The sequence below is a fragment of the Panulirus ornatus genome, chromosome 22, assembly GCF_036320965.1.
Source record: "Panulirus ornatus isolate Po-2019 chromosome 22, ASM3632096v1, whole genome shotgun sequence".
NCBI classification, from domain to species: domain Eukaryota; kingdom Metazoa; phylum Arthropoda; class Malacostraca; order Decapoda; family Palinuridae; genus Panulirus; species Panulirus ornatus.
Genome location: NC_092245.1, coordinates 6,969,892 through 6,995,042, shown reverse-complemented (window position 1 = coordinate 6,995,042; position 25,151 = coordinate 6,969,892). Strand labels below are relative to the sequence as shown.

General features: G+C 42.0%; 1 protein-coding gene across 8 annotated transcripts in view; it reads right to left on the bottom strand.

The window, feature by feature from the left end:
• The window catches only part of LOC139756517 (6-phosphofructo-2-kinase/fructose-2,6-bisphosphatase-like), a 444,091-nt gene that overhangs the window by 300,883 nt on the left and 118,057 nt on the right, over nucleotides 1-25,151 (bottom strand). For all 8 annotated transcript variants that reach the window (XM_071675982.1, XM_071675987.1, XM_071675988.1 and 5 more), the window contains 2 exons: nucleotides 8,185-8,348; nucleotides 5,637-5,771 (listed from right to left, as the gene is read on the bottom strand). In XM_071675982.1, coding sequence (XP_071532083.1) covers nucleotides 5,637-5,771; nucleotides 8,185-8,348 — 299 coding nt within the window. The remainder of the gene's footprint in view (nucleotides 1-5,636; nucleotides 5,772-8,184; nucleotides 8,349-25,151) is intronic.

Here is a 25,151-nt window from a genome sequence, read left to right as displayed (position 1 = left end):
TATATCCCTGGGGATAGGGGAGAAAGAATACTTCCACGTATTCCCTGCGTGTCGTAGAAGGCGACTGAAAGGAAGGGAGCGGGGGTCTGGAAATCCTTCCCTCTGTTTTCTTTTTTTTTTTTTTTTTTTTCCAAAAGAAGGAACAGAGAAGGTGGGTCAGGTGAGGATATTCCCTCAAAGGCCCAGTCCTCTGTTCTTTACGCTACCTCGCTATCGCGGGAAATGGCGAATAGTATAAAAAAAAAAAAAAAATATATATTATATTATATATATATATATATATTATATATATATTATTATTATCCCTGGGATAAGGGGAGAAAGAATACTTCCCACGTATTCCCTGCGTGTCGTAGAAGGCGACTAAAGGGGAGGGAGCGGGGGGCTGGAAATCCTCCCTTCTCATTATTTTTTTTTAATTTCCAAAAGGACAGAGAACGGGGCCAGGTAAGGATATTCCCTCAAAGGCCCATTCCTCTGTTCTTAACGCTACCTCGCTAATGATGAAATGGTGAATAGTTAAAAAAAAAAAAAAAAAAAAAAAAAAAAAAAAAAATATTATATATATATATATGTATGTATGGAGTGAGTATTTTGAAGGTTTGTTGAATGTGTTTGATGATAGAGAGTGGCAGATATAGGGTGTTTTGGTCGAGGTGGTGTGCAAAGTGAGAGGGTTAGGAAAATGATTTGGTAAACAGAGAAGAGGTTATGTGAAAGATTTGCGGAAGATGAAAGCCGGCAAGGCAGCAGGTTTGGATGGTATTGCAGTGGAATTTATTAAAAAAAGGGGGTGACTGTATTGTTGACTGGTTGGTAAGGTTATTTAATGTATGTATGATCATGGTGAGGTGCTGAGGATTGGCGGAATGCGTGCATAGTGCATTGTACAAAGGCAAAAGGGGATAGAGTGAGTGCTCAATTACAGAGGTATAAGTTTGTTGAGTATTCCTGGTAAATTAATATGGGAGGGTATTGATTGAGAGGGTGAGGCATGTACAGAGCATCAGATTGGGGAAGAGCAGTGTGGTTTCAGAAGTGGTGTTAGGATGTGTTGGATCAGGTGTTTGCTTTGAAGATTGTATGTGAGAAATACTTAGAAAAGCAAATGGATTGTATGTAGCATTTATGGATCTGGAGAAGGCATATGATAGAGTTGATAGAGATGCTCTGTGGAAGGTATTAAGAAATATATGGTGGTGGGAGGAAAGTTGTTAGGAAGCAGTGAAAAGTTTTTAATCGAGGATTAAGGCATGTGTACGTGTAGGAAGAGAAGGAAAGTGATTGGTTCTCAGTGAATGTAGGTTTGCGGACAGGGGTGTGTGATGTCTCCATGGTTATTTAATTTGTTTATGGATGGGGTTGTTAGGGAGGTAAATGCAAGAGTTTTTGGAAAGAGGGGCAGTATGAAGTTGTAGGGGATGAGAGAGCTTGGGAAGTGAGTCAGTTGTTGTTTCGGCTGATGATACAGCGCTGGTGGCTGATTCATGTGAGAAACTGCAGAAGCTGGTGACTGAGTTTGGTAAAGTGTGTGGAAGAAGAAAGTTAAGAGTAAATGTGAATAAGAGCAAGGTTATTAGGTACATTAGGGTTGAGGGTCAAGTCAATTGGGAGGTGAGTTTGAATGGAGAAAAACTGGAGGAAGTGAAATGTTTTAGATATCTGGGAGTGGATCTGGCAGCGGATGGAACCATGGAAGCGGAAGTGGATCATAGGGTGGGGGAGGGGGCGAAAATTCTGGGGGCCTTGAAGAATGTGTGGAAGTCGAGAACATTATCTCGGAAAGCAAAAATGGGTATGTTTGAAGGAATAGTGGTTCCAACAATGTTGTATGGTTGTGAGGCGTGGGCTATGGATAGAGTTGTGCGCAGGAGGATGGATGTGCTGGAAATGAGATGTTTGAGGACAATGTGTGGTGTGAGGTGGTTTGATCGAGTGAGTAACGTAAGGGTAAGAGAGATGTGTGGAAATAAAAAGAGCGTGGTTGAGAGAGCAGAAGAGGGTGTTTTGAAGTGGTTTGGGCACATGGAGAGAATGAGTGAGGAAAGATTGACCAAGAGGATATATGTGTCGGAGGTGGAGGGAACGAGGAGAAGAGGGAGACCAAATTGGAGGTGGAAAGATGGAGTGAAAAAGATTTTGTGTGATCGGGGCCTGAACATGCAGGAGGGTGAAAGGAGGGCAAGGAATAGAGTGAATTGGAGCGATGTGGTATACCGGGGTTGACGTGCTGTCAGTGGATTGAAGCAAGGCATGTGAAGCGTCTGGGGTAAACCATGGAAAGCTGTGTAGGTATGTATATTTGCGTGTGTGGACGTATGTATATACATGTGTATGGGGGGGGGGGGGGGTTGGGCCATTTCTTTCGTCTGTTTCCTTGCGCTACCTCGCAAACGCAGGAGACAGCGACAAAGTATAATAAATAAATAAATATAAATATATATATATATATATATAAGTTAAGAGTAAATGTGAATAAGAGCAAGGTTATTAGGTACAGTAGGGTTGAGGGTCAAGTCAATTGGGAGGTGAGTTTGAATGGAGAAAAACTGGAGGAAGTGAAGTGTTTTAGATATCTGGGAGTGGATCTGGCAGCGGATGGAACCATGGAAGCGGAAGTGGATCATAGGGTGGGGGAGGGGGCGAAAATTCTGGGGGCCTTGAAGAATGTGTGGAAGTCGAGAACATTATCTCGGAAAGCAAAAATGGGTATGTTTGAAGGAATAGTGGTTCCAACAATGTTGTATGGTTGCGAGGCGTGGGCTATGGATAGAGTTGTGCGCAGGAGGATGGATGTGCTGGAAATGAGATGTTTGAGGACAATGTGTGGTGTGAGGTGGTTTGATCGAGTGAGTAACGTAAGGGTAAGAGAGATGTGTGGAAATAAAAAGAGCGTGGTTGAGAGAGCAGAAGAGGGTGTTTTGAAGTGGTTTGGGCACATGGAGAGAATGAGTGAGGAAAGATTGACCAAGAGGATATATGTGTCAGAGGTGGAGGGAACGAGGAGAAGAGGGAGACCAAATTGGAGGTGGAAAGATGGAGTGAAAAAGATTTTGTGTGATCGGTGCCTGAACATGCAGGAGGGTGAAAGGAGGGCAAGGAATAGAGTGAATTGGAGCGATGTGGTATACCGGGGTTGACGTGCTGTCAGTGGATTGAAGCAAGGCATGTGAAGCGTCTGGGGAAAACCATGGAAAGCTGTGTAGGTATGTATATTTGCGTGTGTGGACGTATGTATATACATGTGTATGGGGGGGGGGTTGGGCCATTTCTTTCGTCTGTTTCCTTGCGCTACCTCGCAAACGCAGGAGACAGCGACAAAGTATAAAAAAAAAAATAAATATAAATATATATATATATATATATATATATATATATATATATATATATATATATATATATATATATGAGGAAGTGAAGTGTTTTAGATATCTGGGAGTGAACTTAGCAGCAAACAGAACCATGGAAGCAGAAGTGAGTTACAGGGTGAGGGAGGGGGCGAAGATTCTGGGAGCAATGAAGAATGTGTGGAAGGAGATAACATTATCTTGGAGAGCAGAAATGGGTATGTTTCAAGAAATAGTAGTTCCAACAATGTTATCTAGTTGCAAGGAAATGGCTACAGATAGGGTTGTATGGAGAAGGGTGAATACATTGGAAATGAAATGTTTAAGGACAATATGCGGTGTGAGGTGGTTTGATCAAGTGAGTAATGAAAGAGTGAGAGAGATATGTGGAAATAAAAAGAGTGTGGTTGAGAAAGCAGATGATGTGTTGAAATGGTTTGGAGATGTGGAGAGGATGAGTGAAGAAAGATTGAGCAAGCGGATATATGTGTCAGAGGTGAAGGGAACAAGGAGAAGGGGGAGACCAAATTGGAGGTGGAAGGTTGGAGTGAAAAGAGCTCAAGTGATTGTGGCCTGAACATACAGGAAGGTGAGAGGCATGCGAGGAATAGAGTGAACTGGAATGATGCGGTATGCCAGGGTCGACATGTTGTCAATGGATTGAACCAGGGCATGTGAAGCATTTGGAGTAAACCATGGAAAGGTCTGTGGGGCCTGGATGTGGATAGGGAGCTGTGGTTTTGGTGCATTAGTCATGACAGCTAGCGACTGAGTGTGAATGAATGTGGCCATTTTTGTCTGTTTTCTTGGTGCTACCAAGCTGAAATTCACACAGCACAGTATAATGAATATATTACAGGTAAATATGAATATGTGAAAGATCATCAGCATCACAATCTATCTATCTATATCTCTATCGCCTGTTCAAACTAGAACTCCCTCAAGGAGTGGCCATAGCAACAGAGTCCTATAACTAAAAAAGAACTCCAGTGCAGCCTCTTAGCCTTTAGCTTCACTCTTAACAGGCCACTAGCAGAGGGCAAGTCTAGCACAGTGTTTGAGGAGGCTCCTACCTAAAGTTCCTAATTACTACTTCTCTCTAATGCTCCTACCTAGTGCTTCTACCTAATGTTCCTACCTACTACTTCTACCTACTGCTCCTATCAATGTGCCAAAAGGTTGGACCAGCGCATAGTGCTCACCACAAGAAAATCTAGTTACGAAAAATGAGCTGCATGAGTTAAGTGTCGTCAAGTGTTACATGTAACAAGGAGAGATTATCTGTTTGGGGACAGAATGGCAGTAATCCACATGTTAGTAAGGCAGAAAGAAAAGACAGCAATCACAACATGGGTAACATTATCATCCACTCTTTATAATCATAATGAGCCATCGCACTTTTACTAAAGGTTACTGTGATCATCAATATAGAAATCCTATGTCATCATGAGCATATCAAGGTCAACCATTACTATAATCTAAATCATCTTGATGATGCCAAGGATAATTAGGATCATCAGAGTTTAAAATTGTTCATCATGATCACTCCAGAGATAATAGATGTCATCAAAGGATCATACTGTGATAACTGTTTTACTAAAAATGAATCCAAACATCAAAGCTAAACATGGATTACCAAGATCATCGCATGATTCTCATCAAGATCACATAACGTACTAAGCTGGTTCCAACAAAATCATGTCTTGTGACTAATTAGTACCAGAGAGATCCTTTAACTGCAATCATATTTCTGTCCCCATGATAAATATACCACAAATTACTGATTCTATGACACTCTCACCTCCCATTAAAATCAAGTGCTCCAGGAAAGCTACAACAAGTACCCCATCATAATCATGCCATTAGCCAAGTGATATAAAGCTTGAGCCTTATTAGGATTAAGTAGCACACATACTGTCATCATAAGATGTCCACATAAGAACAAGCTTTAGAAAACATTACACGTCTAAATCAAAACTGTTTAGCCAAGACCTTCCTCAACATCTCCCACTTCTGTTAGAATATTTTCATGGCCTAGATCCAAAAGAAAGTGAACAACTTTGTTATAAACCAAAGCTAGTTACATTTCACTTCTGCCTAAACCAATGATAGAAACTGGTGTTTGTAAGCTACGAAAGCAGTGTGTTCCAGTCATATCTTACAACCCCTTCCAAGTGACTGATAATCTACTCACATGCTCATTTAACTAGCATTATGTTGCAAGACATATTCTTTATGGTAAAAAATTTTGCTTAATCCTTGACCTTAACATAAGCATGCTGACCTTACCCGAATATTTGATTCAATGATGGCTGGGTCATCACATATTGATTCTACGTAGAACAGTTTATATTCCATTTCTAAAACAATTCTATCATATATCAGTCGACGGCGAACCATTGTTGTATTTGTGGCATCAAATACCTGCAAATTATCATCAAATTAAGTGTCAAATTACCTAAACAGGTTTTACTTTCTTCAAAATAATACACCTCAGTGTGGTACAATTCAAGTTCTGTAATTTCAAACAATATGGATATGTCTTCTGGCCATTGGAGGGCTTTCCCCAAAATCTAATTATTACTGGATTTGCTTCCTTTCTATACATTCACATTCATTCTAATTTCCTTGTCACAAGCATGGCATTTTTCTCATCTTACTGCTGCTCATCATATTTACATGTAACTCAAACATTACAGCATAAAACAAAATAATTTGTTACAACATTCAAGCTCTACAGATCCTAAAGTTCATACCAAAGGCTCTAAAGCAAACACTTCATTCTACAGATATCTCTAATGGAATGAACAACTTTATGTGCTTCAGGACTTTGTAGCCATCCTCTTGATCATTCAAGGGTATTCCTTTATAAAATAATCATGCCCAGTCCAAACACATTCTGCAACTATATGTCCCAAGTGTAATATACCTAAATCTTCTTTGTATTATTCTCAATGTTAACACAATATGCCCAGTGCCAGTATATTCTGTGACTGCAGGTAAGTTATTTTTGACCTTTCATATTAATATCAGTGTTAATAACTGTATGCTACAATGTATCTTTTTTCAAATATGCACTTTAGTGTATATGTAATCTGTTTGTGTACATAACATAACTGTCAAATGTTTCTCCACCTACCCCTATATTACTAGCAATGTTAATGAGATATTCTATTTATGTATGACTTACGTTATACTTGTTTTGTATAAAAACACAAGTTACCTATGCTACTACCAGTATTGCAATCTATCCTGAAATCATATGTCATGTATTTGATGTATCCTAGACCTATCTCTTCTTCTGATGGGAAGGGAACCTTTTGGCCCTGGGCCCTACAGTTATCCTGCTATGTCAATTCCACTGCATTTTCTGTAATTGCCTCCATCTAACCCTAGTTATGTATCCTTCACCCATACCATCAATAAAATGCTTTTTATATGTGTTTTTAGACAATAATTTTCTTGCATTACAAAAACAATGTTACCTATGTTATTGTTAGTATCACTAACTATCCTGTAATTATATATCATGTACTTGATGTACCCTAGACCTCCCTACCTCCTCTGATGGGAGGGGGACCTTTTGGCCCTGAGCCCACTTAGGAGCACCTGTCATCCTCCTGTGTCAATGTATCATACCCAATGCATGTTCTATGCTTCACCCATCATATCAATCAAATGCTTTATCTAAGTATATCTAGACAATTAATTCCTTTAATCAAAAATCAGAATTATGTCTTATACACCTGAACCCTTGTCCTTCTGTTTCTATGAATTTATGAGAAAGTCCATTATATTTACTTAATCCTGGCATATATAAAGGTTAGTGTCAGATCTATTACTGCTTTGCACCATGCTATCAGGGTACGTGAATCTTTCCAAAACACAAGTCTCCTCACCATATTCATCAACAAACTAGAAATCATCTTCTAAAAGCTTCACTTTAGCTTAGATTTTGGCTTAGTCCATGAAATATAGTTCCACAGGCATTAAATTCAACAACATTACAAACACTATAACTCTGGTCTCTATAAATCAAATATGCATTCCTTGAAGCTTTGAATAATTATTCACACCTTGAACACCAAACAAAATTCATATAGCATTCCTATAAACCACAACAATGACTGAAAGATAAAAGGCACTAACTGCACAAATAGGATACAAATATTTTCCTCATTACAGCATGTTTAGGCTTTTGCTCACAGCACATATATGCAATCTTGTGGTTTCAAGATTCTTTAACTAGGTGGCTGATTAACATCCACCCTATCATAAGGAGTGATGTCAATTAATTAAGAACTTTATTACACTCCACGTACATTCATGCTTAGCAATTCAATTCTAATACGAAAGAGCCATTTTTGGTCCTGAATAAACAGTGCTGTAGGTAGCACACTGCTAATCCATTCATCCTACTTTTTGCATGTCCTGGGCATATATAATCAAACTGAAAAGCAACTAAACTTCATGAGTTGCCATCTAAAGATGGTAATGATCAATCTCTGTCTATAAGAGTTGTATCCTACACGCTATTTATAAAATTCAGTCTCTTGAAATGGCCTTACAAGCCATACTATCATATTCTGGGACTAACAATCTATTGTAAAAAAAATAAAAACAAAATTAAAGCTACAATAGAGAACAGTAAGCTTACTGAAAAAGCATGTTACATCAAAACTGATTTTCTCTTTAAACATATTCATACTTACTATAGTTAAGCATATACAAAACACATTTATTATGCATGTGCCATCCTGATTTAAATGTAAGTGCACAAATGATAAGGAATTAACGAGACAAAGTTCAAAGTATACATCAATTATTCATTACTAACCGCAACTTCTCCTCCTTCGTTGTCAAGCCAATTAGAAACATCATCTAAGGCATCCATTGCACAGCGCTGACGAAGTGCCATTGCTTCTTCATTATCGCTTCGGAAGAAATTATGATTCTTATACTGTTGGGTAGCACGTCGCCGGTATTCACCTAAGTTAAATACTGAAAAGAAAGTAGACAATTGATACAGGTATGCAACATACTATTACTTACAATATACACATCATTCATTACTGTACAACCCCATAACCTGTTTCATGCAGCTTCTGTAGCTTTAAGACTGCACTCCATGTAGAAGAGAAACAATGCATTCCTTTGGAGTGAGAAGATCCTCATCAAGACTATATAAGTCCTATGGCAACCACTAGGTTTATGTTCCTAAAAGACTCTGTGGATGGTAAAACTGTGGTTGGTAAGGTACAGCACTTATGGGAAGTGGGAGGTTATGGTGAGTGACCCATGAGATACATATACCTTAACTCCTATAATGAGCACTTCAAGACTGAAAACAAGTATGTCTTATTTCAAAAAGATCATGCCTATCCCTTTAAAGTACAAAGATATAATATACAAAATGGTATGATAATAATATGATGGCAATATGCTGCTACTAATGCAGAGCCTCTGTGTTCCTGCAAAAAGGATACTGTGATGCTCGTCCTAGCTACAATGCCAGAAGACTGACACTCCCACTGGAAAAGGTTGCTAGACTAGGCCACATGCAACCTGTGGCCAGGTCACATTTTCTTTTGTATATGTTCACCATTTCCTCCATTATTGAGGAAGTGCCATGAACAGAGAAATATGAATACGCCTCATTCTCTCATGTCCAGTCAATAGCTTTTATGTCCAATAATCCAAAACCACACCCCCATATTCAAAACAAAGAATCATAGACCTTTCCACAGTTTCCCCCAGCTGCTTCAAATGCCCTGGTTCACTCCACTAACAGCACTTTGCTCCAGTATGACACATTGCCCCAATTCACTTTATCCTGTAAATGCCTTTCACCCTTCTGCATGATCAGGTCCCAAACACTCAAAATCACTGTTCACTCAATCTTTCCATCTTCAATTTGGTTTCCCACTTCTTCATGTACCCTCCAATTCTGACACATATATCTTTGTCAAACTCTCCTTACAGTTTCTCTGCATACAACCAAACTACTTCAGAACACCCTATCAGGTCTCTCAACATTCTCTTATCACTTATTCAATCAACCTTCCTTATAACACACACTGTCCTCAAATATCTAATTTACGACACACCTACCCTCTTCCTCATATTTTCATACCCAACTTAGCAATAAGGAGGGTGCACACCATGTTTATAACCACTACTAATATTTCCCAATGTTTACCACAACTCAACCTCAGCTCCCTCCTGGTATACCTACCAACCTCATCTTCCCCAAACACAGCAGAAGAATAACTAGCTAAGCAACTTCAGCATAAAACCAAATGCTCAACCACATCCACAGATCTTCCACTGAAACTGTACAAGGAATTCTCCCATGAATTTGCTACACTGCTTACCACCATAGCTAATGCTTCACTCAAACAATCTTAATGCCCCACAGCTTGGAAGACAGTGTATGTCACTCCACAACCCAAATCCACAAACCAAGAGCCTCATAACAGCTTAAGACCTGTTGCATTCTAACCTCCAGTCTAATTTGTGAAAGTTTTGTGTCTGACTGGGCCTCTGCTGACAATACTGATTGAGCAGACCCTTGACAGTTTGGAAACATGAAGTTTTCCTCCACCATTCAATGCCTTGAAGCTTCCTAGACTTTACATATCACAGCTTGGAGAAATGCAAGACCTTACTTGCACTCACATTCATAGTCTCAGTAAGGCTTTCAACTTGGTAAATGATAACATTATGATAAAGAAAGCCATCAACCTGGGACTATGAGGTGTCTCTTCTCATGACTAGTGGACTTCCTGACCAGGCGACACCAAACCATCCACTTTGGGGAAGCCATATTGGAATCATTACACTTAACATGTGATGTACAACAAGGCACCAAGTTGGAGCTGCTATGCTTCCTCATCTTTATAAGTGACACCATAAATGATATACACCACCGCTAGAAGAATGTGAATGACTCCACCTTTGACATTACAATCAACAACAACCCTCCTGACTTCAGTACCCTTCAGCATATCATCAACAACCTTCAGGAGTGGACTAGGGCCAATGGCGTCACCATTAACCACATCAAGACTGTGATGATGCACCCTGACATCCCAGTAAGCCCAGTCATCCTCCAGGTAGTCAGACTTCAAACTTCTTGGTGTCAATATAAACAACAATTTAAACTGGAAGAGTCATATCAGCACCATCATAAAATCTTCCTCATACCATCTGTACCTTCACCAATTGAAATCACTTGATGTACCACCAATTGAGCCCAGGAATGTGTTCACCATCTTCATTCTACTTAAGCTCATATACACCTACCCAGCTTGGTCCTCCTCACTCACAATTACAAAGAAGGACCAGCTACAAAAAGTAGAGAAAAGAACATGCATCATCATCCTGGGCCCTTCTTAAATCACGTAACAAGGGGTGCTCATCTTGTTGAACCTGTCCACCCTTCTAACCAACACTGGCAGCTCACATGACAGTTTGACAATATACTGCTAAAACCCTGTGTTTGTTAAGCTATATGGCATGTCAACTACCGTATTCAACTTTCAATCAAGTTCATAACATATAAGCCATACTATTAACTCTGTAAACATCCCTATATATCTGTTACCCTGTCTATATAGATGTACCTCACCCATATGCTTACCCAAAGTGTGGAAATATCCAGCTCAACCCTAATCTCAAGCTCTTGCGTTATTAGTTAACTAGAAACTTTCATGACCTCTTAGATCTGTAATATCTGCAATACCTCAACTGTGTATTTTCTGCCAATTGGCTGCCCAACTCTAATAAACTGTTATTTATATATTTATCTTTATCTTCAGTCCCTTCCTCACATCCATACATCAGTGGGACTACAATACCTTCAACATACCCATTTTTGCCTACCCAAATAGCAAACTCTCTTTCCATACATTCTTCAATGCTCCCACAACTTTCACCCCCTCACCCATCCACAGTGACTTACCTCACTTTCATGGTTCCATTCACTGCCATGTCCACTCCCAGGTATATGAAAACTACTACTTCCTTCATGTTTTCTCCATTTAAAACTACACCCCAATCAACTTGTCTCTCTGTTCTGCCAAGCCTTGTAACCTTGCTTTTATTCAAACTTACTCTCAATTTTCACCTTTCAAAGACTTTTCAAAACTAAGACACCAACTTTTGCAGTTCCTTGCTTGAATCTGCTACCAGTGCCAAGTGAACAGCAAACAATAACTGACTAACTTTCCAGGCCCCTTCACCACTGACAGACTGCACACCTGCCCCTCTCTTCAAGATTCTTGCACTTACCTCCCTCACCACCCCATACATAAACAAATTAAACAGCCTTGGTGACAAGACACACCCCTAATTGGAACCACTCACTCCTCACTAACTACTCACACACATGCCTTACTCTCTTGATAAAAACTCCTCACTGCTTTCCTCTTACACTAGATATTTGTAACACCTTCCACAATGCATCTCTATCAAGCCTTCATAACACCCTCTATAAAATACCTCTATCAAGGCTATCATGTGCTTTGTGCAGATATGTAAATTCCACATCCAAATTCTGTGTCTCTATGCACTTCTCACACACATTCTTCAACTCAAAGACCTTAACCATACATCTTCTATCACTCCTGAATCCACACCGTTCTTCCCCTTTCTGAAGCCCTGTCCATGCATGGATAAAAATTTTGGTGGTTCCATGGAAAACCATAGATATTCAAATCCTGCTACCATGGTTGGTAAAATGTTACACATCATTCTAAGTATGTATAGTCAAAATCATAACTGGCAAAACTGTGGTAAACAAGGAAACAGAGGGCTCCTTTCCATCCACAGGCAAAAATGCAATCTCACTACAGGTGACCTGTCACTCATGGTGTAAGCACTTCAAGGCAGAGTATGACATAACCATAATATACACACATTCATACATACATATCTCATTTTGCCTTACCTTCCTGCTCTAGGATCCATCTCTGAGAGTTTTCTTTCATACTTATTAATTCTTCCCACATGAGTGAGGTAGTGTCCAAAAAAGATGAATGAGCCTTTGAGGAGAAAACATCCTCATTTGGCTCTTTCATCAGTTTCTTCTTTTGGAAAGTAACACAGTAAAACCTCTGTTATCCATAATTCCAGACAACAAAATGTTCAAACTGAGATATGTTTTTCAATTTTGGCTGGCAACTCTCATATCAGAAAAAGTAAAAAGATACATAAAACTTTCAAATCACATGCACACTATGCCACAGCAATTAGTGTACTCACAGCCCAGTGTTCTGTGGCAAAGGTGATTGTTTACCATCTCCCATGTGCTTTCTGGTGCAGTGTTATGAGCTGGTCTTGCACTTTTGTGTACTTTTCGTACACCAGTAATTATTACTGAAAACAATAGCTAATCTCCAGCATCATCAGCAATTGCTTGACAGCTTCTCAAAGCTAACTACATCTCACCCAAAGCACAAGAGGACTGTGATAAGCCTCAAAAAGTAGACAGAGGTATGCAAGAGGCTAACTAAGGGCAAGCCCAAGGCGGCACTCATGAAGAACTTCACAGTCAGCATGATGACTATTTACAACATCACCAAGCATCAGATCATCAACACATTAAGTAGTGCTTAGCTGCTTATGTATATTCATACTTCTACGTGAAATACTTAGTATTCATCTCTCTGTATCAACGACACCCCTTCCCTTTGGGAGCTCCCTCAACAGGCTGGCCATGGCAAAAGTCTCTACAACTGTCAAACTCCAGTGCCACTTCTTAGCCTTTAGTGCCTCATACTTAACTGGCCACTAGCATAGCAACACTCTAGTGCAGTTTTTCAGAGGCTCCTACCTGTTCCTTCTTCTACCTAATGTGTCTACCTAATATTCCGGCCTAATTTTACAACCTACTACTTCTATTCAATGCTCTCAGCTAATGCTCCTACCTAGTACTTCTATTCTCTTCAAAGATTCCCAATTAGTGATGGGATGTGCTGAAAAGGCTAACTACTTACTACTGTGCATCTTTTTTTTTTTATCTAATACAACAGGGGTGTCATCAGTAAGTGACCTAAACTACATGTTGATAGTGAAAGAAGTTGTTAATTGAAGAAAGGAATGTATGGACACTAAAAGGATGATAGTTGATCAGACTGCTGATAGCAGAGATAGAAGTAAGTTGAGAGATGGCAGTTAGACGATGGTTTGAACATACCTCACCTTACTGACTGACACACACAAGGCCCTCCAGCACCGCTCATCTTCCAGTGCAGCCTGTCGTATGGGAGTAGCAGATGACCCCACCAAGGCACCCACCGCTCGCTATGACAAACCGCCCTCAGGAACTGGTACTGGCCCTTGCAGCTTCAGGAACAGCCTAATCCCGCTCACCACAAGTGCACAAAGGGGGAACCACCTTAACCAGCCCAACAGCCGACACCAGATATACAAGGCAGGCCCAACTGCTAACCTGTGCTCTTGGACTACATCCTGTAAAGGGAGTGGGTCCAGGTTAGGACTTTTACTGAGCACACCTCTAGGTCCCAGTAAGTAAGCCCTAACCCTCTGAGAGCACTTGCACTTTCTTGGCACCATGCACCATGCCAATTTAATGTGGCAGATGTTACATGCACAGTGCCTTTCCTGGTGAAATCCTTTTTGCCCTGAAGGACTTCCTGGGTGCCATAATAGCTGCACTTGTACTGATGTGCAGCTTAAAGTGCAAAATGGACACAAGAGACTTGAGTATTGATGATGAAAGCCTCTGTTCCTTTAGAAGCCACGATGTCCGGCTTCCTAAAGGACCCCACAATCGGAATGCGGGGCTCACAGGACACTTCATACCCCCCTCTGTCTCAATCATCCAGCCAAATAGGCACTGATGTTGTGCCTCTTTACCCTCCCACCATGGGTACATGGGCACATCTGAGCAATATTCCCGGGCGTACCGGGCTTATGACAAGTGTCACAGAGGCCGTTGATCTCCGGCTGGCCTCTGGAAGCCCGGGCGGGGGTAGGTAAAGCGCTGATCCTACTTGGCCTTCACATAATCAAATCCGGAAAGGAAGCGGTTCCCATTATTTACCCATCCACTAACCTGAGACGTGGTAGTAGATGGAGCAAGACCCGCACCATCGACAGTGCTGATCAGATTAGCCCTCCATACGTGATAGCATTCGAGTTTACTACTCACCTGCTGACCTGCAATGCATGCAGGTCCAGTCCAGCGCTGCAGCTTGCTCAGCACTGCAGGCTCCTGGACAGCCCCCTGAATCACCGGGTCGGTTGAGGTGAGTAATTTCTCAAACCTGGCTTGCTTATTTAGTCGGCCGGTTGAGACAAAGTCCGACATACCAAGCCCACCATCTCCTGCCGCTGAGTGGAAGTAAGCACAGGGTAAATCATGGGCTAGACGGAGCCAGTGGTGAACCAAAACTCGCGCCTGTCTGTCCATGCGTGGTAGCTGTGTCTTATACACTTCCCCCAGCACCAAGTGATGCACGAGCTTTGGCACTAGGTGTCCTATGAGCAACGCAATCCTCTGTTGAGGTTTCAGAGGGGCTCTAGTGATGTTATGGAGCCCCCTTCTAGCAGGGAACAGTAGGATTTTCACCTTCCCCCTGCTCTGATGAGAATATTGAGGTACTTATAGTCATCCTCAGCATTCATGGAGCCAATTGCACTACCAAAGACTTGAAATGTCCTACTTTTGTTGACATACCAAGTCTTACGCTTGCCGTCAACCTCCATGCTGAGGGAACAACACTTTCCCGAGTTTACCCGAAGTCCACCCCCTGCAAGAGTCTCCACCATAATGCCTGCTGCAGGCCAGTCGGCATCTTCGCAATCAAAATCAGATCATTGGCAAATGCCAGTGCTGACACCTTTTGGTCCCCGAACCCAATTCCTACACCAATTCCTTAACCCTTACAACTCCCTTGTCAATTTCAATTACAAGGTTGAAAAGGATTGATGATAACGGATCGCCCTGTTTGACCCCACGAGTCATATAGATTGTTTCCGACATCTCACCGCTGCCTTCAATATGAGTGAAGGCTCAGTCATATGATGACATAATATATGCCCTGAAGAGGGCAGGAATGCCCTTCCATGACATGGCCCACTTAATAATGCTATGATTAACATTACTGAATGCTTTGGCCATGTCGAAGAATGCCAGGTGCACACCATGGGTGTGTACCCGTGCACGACCGATGATTGAGTCCAGGATCGTAAGGTTCTCAAGGCATCCGTCCACAGGAACGAATGCCTTTTGAGCTCCATCGATCTGGGCGAGGCTTGAGATGTGGCTGCTCAAGATTTTAAGGAGCAGTCGGACTACGGCACAAGAGATCGTGATAGGCCTGTAGTCCTTGGGTTCTGTTGGGTTTGGTACCTCAGGAATCAGCACTGTACGATTTGCCTTGAATGGTTCTGGCAACAATGACATGGCAGGCCACAGGTTAAACATCTTGGAAAGAATTCTCAGGGGAATGGACTTCAATAAACGAGTTGGCATTCCATCAGGACCAGCGGCAGATGTTTTTGTGGCTTTGAGGTGGTGTGCTACCTCACCTACAGTAATAACCTCCGCTAGCTGTCCATGTTCTGTGTCGCAATCGGTGATGACACACTCATACAGCTCAGATGGGCGAGAGAAGAGGGCTCCCCAAAAGAGGTAAAGGCTTTCCGACCCAACCAAAGTTGGCGTACCTCCCAGTCGCCTTTTAGGACCAGTCCAGTGGCCAGAGACTTATTCTGGAGATAAAGTCTCTGTCCTTTCCAGTATTGTTCTGCCTAAGCCTGTTTCTGGGCAAAGGAACCTCCTCCGTGCAGTGCACAATGAGTTCACTGACTGTCTTGGTCCATCTCCCCCACGATTCCAGTGGTCTTGGGGCGAGCCACAGAGCTAATCAGTTGCCTGGCATGCTCTGTGGCTACCCTGATCATGGCAAGGCTGTCGCCCTGACGCAAGTGGTTCAGGGCAACATTTAAGATATCCTCACCCCACAATGGAGTTGTGGGGCCAGGTCCTGGTGTGTCATGATAGGTGGCAGTCTCCGCAACAAAGGAAGCATCGGATTGGGATTGCACGTGGTGCTTCCTCCAGGAGCCACTCCGCGTGTTGCTTCCTGGAGTTGCCAGGACACGCCTCCCATCTGACACACTATCAGTCACCTCGCCTTCACCAGTTTCCTGGTGGAGGTTTATGTCCATGACCAGTTCCTGAACCCTGGTCTTATACAATGCTTTCCGTCGAAGGCCTTTGATCGCTTCGACTGTCCTAGAGGGAACAATCGCCTGCAACCGCTGGTTCAGGCCTAGGCCAGCAACCAGTGTCAGACCAGCTGCCATTTTCGCTCTGCCCTAGTGAGGAGCTCTACTTCCTCATCAGTCCATCGAGCCTTGGATAGAACGTGTCGTGTGGCCAGAGTCTGGTGAAAGGAGTTGGCATGTGCCTGCCTTTCGTAGATCCTACGGCCCCAAAAGCTGGCAAAGGTATTCCCACAATGTTGGCAAGTGGGAGAACGGTTCTCAGCCGCTCCCCCTAGGTTGTTGTTGGCACACGACATACCAACAGTGGCTGGTACACTAGTCCGTAAGGATTGTTTATGCATAGCAGGTGCCACGGAATGAAAATCCATGACTAGGGTGGACGCTCTGGTAAGGATCGCACAGTACTGCTGCCCGAAGGAAGCAGAGGAATGCAATCAGGAGATGGAGGCTGCCGCTGTGCTTCAGTCCTAGAACTGCCCTTTGGTAGCTGTCCTACTGTACCAGCAAATGGAGCTGGACAACTTCCAACTCTCAGTTGATATATGCTGGATAATCAATCAACGGAGCTAGGGCTTCAAGATTGCAATCACTCAAGTTACTCAGCTTATAGGCTTTATAAAGCAAGCAATAATCCTTCTGTGACCTAAAGCTCTTGTCTAACGTTCCTGCCAACAACTTTTATTCATTGCTATTACCATATTGCCAAAAGGCAGGGCTTATGCAAAGTGCTCGTCACAGGAAAATCTAGAGTTGCAAAGAATGAGAAATATTTACAACTAGGTAAAATATCTTAAAATATGTGTGTGCAGCAGAGAGCTCGAAAATTTCTGTAAGGGTTGGCAGGCATAGTAAGCACAGGTTCTGAGTGAAGTGCGCCATGTTCCCAACAGCAGGTTGGTCTTAAAATTACCAAACTTTTGTATGTAGATCTGTGCTTCTTGTGTGATTTGGATATACCTTATAATGTGATTTTCCTACAAACTACTGTGCTTGCATTTGTAAATATGGCATCCAAACATCCAGCAAAATCTCTTAAAAACCAGCAGTTAAAAAGAAGACCCCTCTCGGACCGCAGAAACAAAGCTAGAAATCTTTTGACATGCTAGTGCTGATCAGGGAGTGTCAATGCAGTAAAAAATGCACCAAAACTTTATATGGGTTAGCTAGTGGAGGAAGCATGGGCCATGGGTGGCACATGCCGTATTCTTGCCAGCAGGTCAGTCTGGCACATACCATCGGTGTTTGCAGATCCATGCTACTCGGGCAATTTGGGTATTCCTGCTACTGTGATTTACCTGCAACCCACCATGATTGTGCTTGTAAATGTGGCATCTAAACATCCAGCAGCATCTCCTACCCCAGAACCAGCACTTATATGGAAGAGAAAATCTCTGACCTTATAAATGAAGTGAGGAACCTCATGATGTGCTGATACTGGTGAAGTAGTGTCAACACAGAAAGTGCAAAATCTTCAGTGAAGTTTTGGTGCAGTTTCTACCTCTCTGACCACAGACACAGAGCTAGAAACCTTAAGACATACTAATGCTGATAATAAAGCAGCAGTGCAGTAAGCAGAAAGAGCATCAAAACTTTATATGAATTGACAAGTGGAGTAAGTAAGGGTTATGGGTGGAGCATGCCAAATTCACACCAGAGGGTCATTCCCACAGCTACCACTGTTGTGTGCAGATCTGTGTTACTTGAGCAAATTGGGCATCCCTGTTAATGAGATTCTTCCTACAACCCACTGTGCTTGTGTTTATATGGCATCCAAACATCCAACACCATCTTCTACCCCAGAACCAAGAATTAAATGTAAGGGAACCTCTTTGACCTTAGAAACCAAGCTAGAAATCTTACAACCTGATTGAATCTACAATCTGCAACATAAAGAATGCAGGAAAAATTTGAAGTTCTGTGGACCACTTTACCCTATGGTGGAGGCAACACAAGGTTACCAAACATGCCGTATTCTTGCCACAGGTCATCGGGCCATACCATCGGGTTTCAGATCCATGCTACTCGGGCAATTTGGGTTTTCCTGCACTGTGTTTTACCTGCAACCCCCCCTGTTTGTCTTGAAAATGTGGCATCTAAACACCAGCACATCTCCTACCCCAAAACCAGCATTATATAAGAGAAAATCTCTGACCTTATAAATAATGAGGAACCTCATGATGTGCGTACTGGTGAATATGTAAACACAAAAGTGCAAAATCTTCAGTGAATTTTTGGGTGCAGTTTTACCTCTCTGACCACAGAACGAGCTAGAAACCTAAGACAACTAATCTGAAAAAACAGCAGGCAGTAAGCAGAAAAGCATCAAAACTTTATATGAATTAAACAAGGGGAGTAAGAAAGGGTTAGGGGGAGCACCCAAATTTCCCAAAACCAAAGTTACAACCTGATTGAATCTACAATCTGCAACATAAAGAATGCAGGAAAAATTTGAAGTTCTGTGGACCACTTTACCCCTATGGCTGGCAAGGCAACCACAAGAGTTACAAATCCATTTATGGAGAAGATGGAGAAAATGCTCTCGTTATTCACAAAGCAAAAGATGAAGAAGAAAAGTGGCCTTAGTAAATTTCAGTTCAGGTCTAAATCTCTGAAGATTTATGAGCATATTGAAAGTGATGGAAGCAGGTGGGTGATTAATTGTCATATGCAAACTGGCATGAAAAAGATCATGATAGGCAGTTTACTTTCTGGGAGCAGCTGAATGCGTGTTCACCGCTTTGCACAACCGGAAATAGATGTTAAAAATGCAAAGGTGAGTAATGTGGCAGTTGAGGGAATAATTGGATGCAAGGAAGTAAGTTGTAAATGGAAATGGTGAAGAGCTTGCAGATTATTGGTGCCTGAAAAGGATTAGATGGATGGATACCTGGTTAAAAAAGAAATCAAATAAGCTACTATGTAAGTAGGAAAGATGCCAAGAGCTTATTGATTACTGTTAATGACAGGCTGCGAAAGAGAGACTTTTGTGTTTTAAATGTTGCTGCCAGGCCAACTGAGGGATGTACTGATCATTATCATTGTGAGCTAAGGTGAAGATTGTTGGTTTTTCAGAACCGCGATGAATGTTGGGTGAAAAGGTGTTGAGTAGTGAGCTTGGGAAGGAACCATTGGGATACCAGGTAGCTTGTCCTCATATGGAAAAAGGTTGAGAAATTGAATGGTGTGGGGAAATGGGATATTAGGGAATACACTGATGTTGCCAAAAGTCTTGTTGCATGAAGAGTGGAGGTGGCTGATTATAAGGAAACATATGGTTCTAAATTTAGTCCAGACATGGTAAAAAACATAAGAGTATTAGTGAAATATGATGGAACTTTGACGATTTTCTGCGAAAAAATGCCAATTGAGTGGAGAATCTTATAAAGAAAAGTAGAGGTCAAGAAAGGTGCAAGAGGTGCCCTAAAAAGCTAAATGAGAGTTGGGGTGAGAGACTATCAGTAAATTTAGGGAATCAAAAGAGTTCTGAGAAGGAGGTAAATTAAAGTGCGTAAGACAAGGGAGCAAATGGGAACTTCAGTGAAGGGCGTAAATGGGGGGGTGATAACAAGTGATGGTTTATGTGGGGAAGGAGATGGAAGAGTATTTTGAAGGTTTGTTGATGTGTCTGATGACAGAGTGGCAGATATAGGGTGTTTTGGTCGAGGTGGTGTGCAAAGTGAGAGGGTTAGGGAAAATGATTTGGTAAACAGAGAAGAGGTAGTAAAAGCTTTGCGGAAGATGAAAGCCGGCAAGGCAGCAGGATTGGATGGTATTGCAGTGGAATTTATTAAAAAGGGGGTGACTGTATTGTTGACTGGTTGGTAAGGTTATTTAATGTATGTATGACTCATGGTGAGGTGCCTGAGGATTGGCGGAATGCGTGCATAGTGCCATTGTACAAAGGCAAAGGGGATAAGAGTGAGTGCTCAAATTACAGAGGTATAAGTTTGTTGAGTATTCCTGGGAAATTATATGGGAGGGTATTGATTGAGAGGGTGAAGGCATGTACAGAGCATCAGATTGGGGAAGAGCAGTGCGGTTTCAGAAGTGGTAGAGGATGTGTGGATCAGGTGTTTGCTTTGAAGAATGTATGTGAGAAATACTTAGAAAAGCAAATGGATTTGTATGTAGCATTTATGGATCTGGAGAAGGCATATGATAGAGTTGATAGAGATGCTCTGTGGAAGGTATTAAGAATATATGGTGTGGGAGGCAAGTTGTTAGAAGCAGTGAAAAGTTTTTATCGAGGATGTAAGGCATGTGTACGTGTAGGAAGAGAGGAAAGTGATTGGTTCTCAGTGAATGTAGGTTTGCGGCAGGGGTGTGTGATGTCTCCATGGTTGTTTAATTTGTTTATGGATGGGGTTGTTAGGGAGGTAAATGCAAGAGTCCTGGAAAGAGGGGCAAGTATGAAGTCTGTTGGGGATGAGAGAGCTTGGGAAGTGAGTCAGTTGTTGTTCGCTGATGATACAGCGCTGGTGGCTGATTCATGTGAGAAACTGCAGAAGCTGGTGACTGAGTTTGGTAAAGTGTGTGGAAGAAGAAAGTTAAGAGTAAATGTGAATAAGAGCAAGGTTATTAGGTACAGTAGGGTTGAGGGTCAAGTCAATTGGGAGGTGAGTTTGAATGGAGAAAAACTGGAGGAAGTGAAGTGTTTTAGATATCTGGGAGTGGATCTGTCAGCGGATGGAACCATGGAAGCGGAAGTGGATCATAGGGTGGGGGAGGGGGCGAAAATTTTGGGAGCCTTGAAAAATGTGTGGAAGTCGAGAACATTATCTCGGAAAGCAAAAATGGGTATGTTTGAAGGAATAGTGGTTCCAACAATGTTGTATGGTTGCGAGGCGTGGGCTATGGATAGAGTTGTGCGCAGGAGGATGGATGTGCTGGAAATGAGATGTTTGAGGACAATGTGTGGTGTGAGGTGGTTTGATCGAGTAAGTAACGTAAGGGTAAGAGAGATGTGTGGAAATAAAAAGAGCGTGGTTGAGAGAGCAGAAGAGGGTGTTTTGAAATGGTTTGGGCACATGGAGAGAATGAGTGAGGAAAGATTGACCAAGAGGATATATGTGTCGGAGGTGGAGGGAACGAGGAGAAGAGGGAGACCAAATTGGAGGTGGAAAGATGGAGTGAAAAAGATTTTGTGTGATCGGGGCCTGAACATGCAGGAGGGTGAAAGGAGGGCAAGGAATAGAGTGAATTGGAGCGATGTGGTATACAGGGGTTGACGTGCTGTCAGTGGATTGAATCAAGGCATGTGAAGCGTCTGGGGTAAACCATGGAAAGCTGTGTAGGTATGTATATTTGCGTGTGTGGATGTGTGTATGTACATGTGTATGGGGGGGGGGGTTGGGCCATTTCTTTCGTCTGTTTCCTTGCGCTACCTCGCAAACGCGGGAGACAGCGACAAAGTATAAAAAAAAAAAAAAAAAAAATGAAAAGAAGACAATGTAGCTGAGCCAAAAACATTTCAAGGAAGTAAAGGACGGGTAGATAAGTTTATTCAATTCAGAAGCTACATAACCTGAAGGCAAATGGAAAATCTGCCACTGGTTTGTGCAATTTCATATGCAAAAACATATTCATACATACATACATGTTACACTTATACATATTCATACCTGCTCTCCTTTATCCATTCCCAATGCCACCCCCCCTCGTCCAACACACACACACACACACACACACACACACACACACACACAACACACACACACATACATACACACACAGGAAACAGCACAAACGCATGAAGGTAAAGAAAAAAGATAATATATACATGATCTTCTTTTCACCCACACTAGATTGGTGTCCCCTGTGTCAGTGGAGTAGTGCCAGGAAACAGAAAAAGAAAGTCCAAATCTGCTCACACTCATTCTATAGCTGTCATGTGTAATGCACCAAAAACAAAGCTCCGTATCCATTTTCAAATCCCACAGACTTTTCGATGGTTTATCCAAGATGCTTCACATGTCCTGGCCCAATTCACTGACAGTACGTCGACCCCAGTATACTACATTGTTCCAATTCATTCTATTCTGTGCATGCTTTTCACCCTCCTATATGTTCAGGCCCTGATCACTCAAAATCTCTTTCACTCCATCCTTCAATCTCCAATTTGGTATCCTAGTTATCCTTGTTCCCTCCACGTCTGACACATATATCCTCTTTGTCAACCTTTCTTCTCTCATTCTCTCCATATGTCCAAACCATTTCAAAACACCCTCTTCTGCTCTCTCAACTACACTATTTTTATTTCCACACATCTCTCTTACCTTCTCATTACTCAACTGATCAAACCACCTCATACTACATATTTTCCTCAAACATTTCATTTCCAACAAATCCACCCTCTTCAACACAACCTTATCTATAGCCCATGCCTTGCAACCATATAATATTGTTGGAACCACTATTCCTACAAACATACCCATTTTTGCCCTATGAGGTAACGTTCTCCTTCTACACATTCTTCATAGCTCCTACAACCTTCAGCCCTACCCTGCCCCTTAACTAACTACCACTTCTATGGTTCCATTTGCTGCCAAGTCCACTCCCAGATATCTAAAGCACTTCACTTCCTCCAATTTTTCTCCACTCAACTTTACATCCCAACTAACTTGTCCCTCCACCCTGCTCAACCTAATAACCTTGCTCTTATTCACATTTACTTGCAAATCTCTCTTTTTACACGCTCTTCCAAACTCCGTCACCAACTTCTGCAGTTTCTCACTCAAATCAGCCACCAGTGCTGCATCACTGGCAAACAACATCTGACTCATTTCCCTGGCCCTCTCAACCCCACCCCAACAGACTGAATACTTGGCCCTCTCTCTAAAACTCTTGCATCCACCTACCTCGCCACCACAATAATTAATTCATTTCCCTGGCTCTCTCATCCCAACAGACTGCATACATGCCCTTCTCTCCAAAACTCCTTCACCTACCTCCCTCACCACCCCATCCATAAATGGATTAAACAACCATGGTGGCATCACACCCCTGCCACTAACTGACTTTCACTAGGAACCGTTCACTCTCCTCTCATCCTAACCAAACACAGGCCTTACACCCTTCATAAAAACTTTTCATATATACATAATGCTTCTAGCAGTTTACCTCTAACACCATATATTCTGAAGACCTTCCACAAAGCATCTCTATCAACCCTACCATATGCCTTCTCTAGATCCATAAATGCACATGCAAGTCCACTTGTTTTTCTAAATATTTCTCATACACATTTTTCAAAGCAAACACCTGATCTTCACATCCTCAACCACTTCTGAAACCATACTGCTCCTCCCCAACCTGATGGTCTGTACATGCCTTCACCCTCTCAATCAATACCCTCCCATGCAACTTATCAGGTATACTCAATAAACTTATACATCTGTAGTTGGTACACTGACCTTTATCCGCATTGTCTTTATACAATCAATACAATACAAAAGAGAGATATCAATCAAGAGAGATATCAATCAATACAAAAAATATAATAATACCCAATGACCATCTATCCTACTCACTAATGTATACTTGCGCATATCTCTCTCTTTCAACCAGGTATTCTCAATCATCAATCTTCTTTTCAGCACAAAACCTCACAAGCTTTTCACCATTTCTATCCATAACACTGAATACCTCATTACTTACCTTCGCATTTGATTCCCCTAACACTAATACCCAGTCTACTGCTCCAAAACTACTAACACAATCATTCAGGGGCTCCCAAAACACTTGCCTCTCATGATCCCTCTCACGGACAGGTGTGTAAGCACAAAACAATCACCCATCTCTCACCATCCACTTTCAGTTTCACCCATATCAATCCAGAACTTACTTCCTTACACTTTATTACAAACTCTGACATGTGCTCCAGGAGTAGTGCTACTCCTTCCTTAGCTCTTATCCTCTCAACATCCCCTGACTTTACTCCTAAGATATTTCCAAACCATTCTTGCCCTTTACCTACAGCTTCATTTCACTCAGAGCCAGAACATCTAGGTCTCTTTCCTCAAACATACTGCCTATCTCTCTTCTCTTTTCATCTTGATTACATCTGCACACATTCAGACATCCCAGTCAGAGCCTTTAAGGAGGATGAGTGATGGGTGATCAAAATGCTAAGGCGAGTAATGTGGCAGATGAGGGTATAATTGGTGCGCATGGGGTATTCATTGTTATGAATGGAAATGGTAAAGAACTTGTGGAGATGTGTGCTGAAAAAAGACTGGTGATAGAAAAAATCAGGTTTAAAAATAAGAGATACACACTAGTATAGACATGTGAATAGGAGATATGGTCAATGGGCATCTTTAAATTAAATATCAATTCATAGAGGTGTACAAGAGAGACTTCTGGATGTAAATGTGCTAAGAGGGGAAGCTGGTGGGATGTCTGATCACTATTTTGAGGGGGCAAGGAGAAGGTTTTTGTAGAGGCTTTCAAAAAGAGGAGACAGTGTCAGATAAAGGAAAGTGGTGCGAGTAAGTGAGCTTGGAAAGGAGATATGTGTGAAGAAATACCAAAAGAGACTGAGTG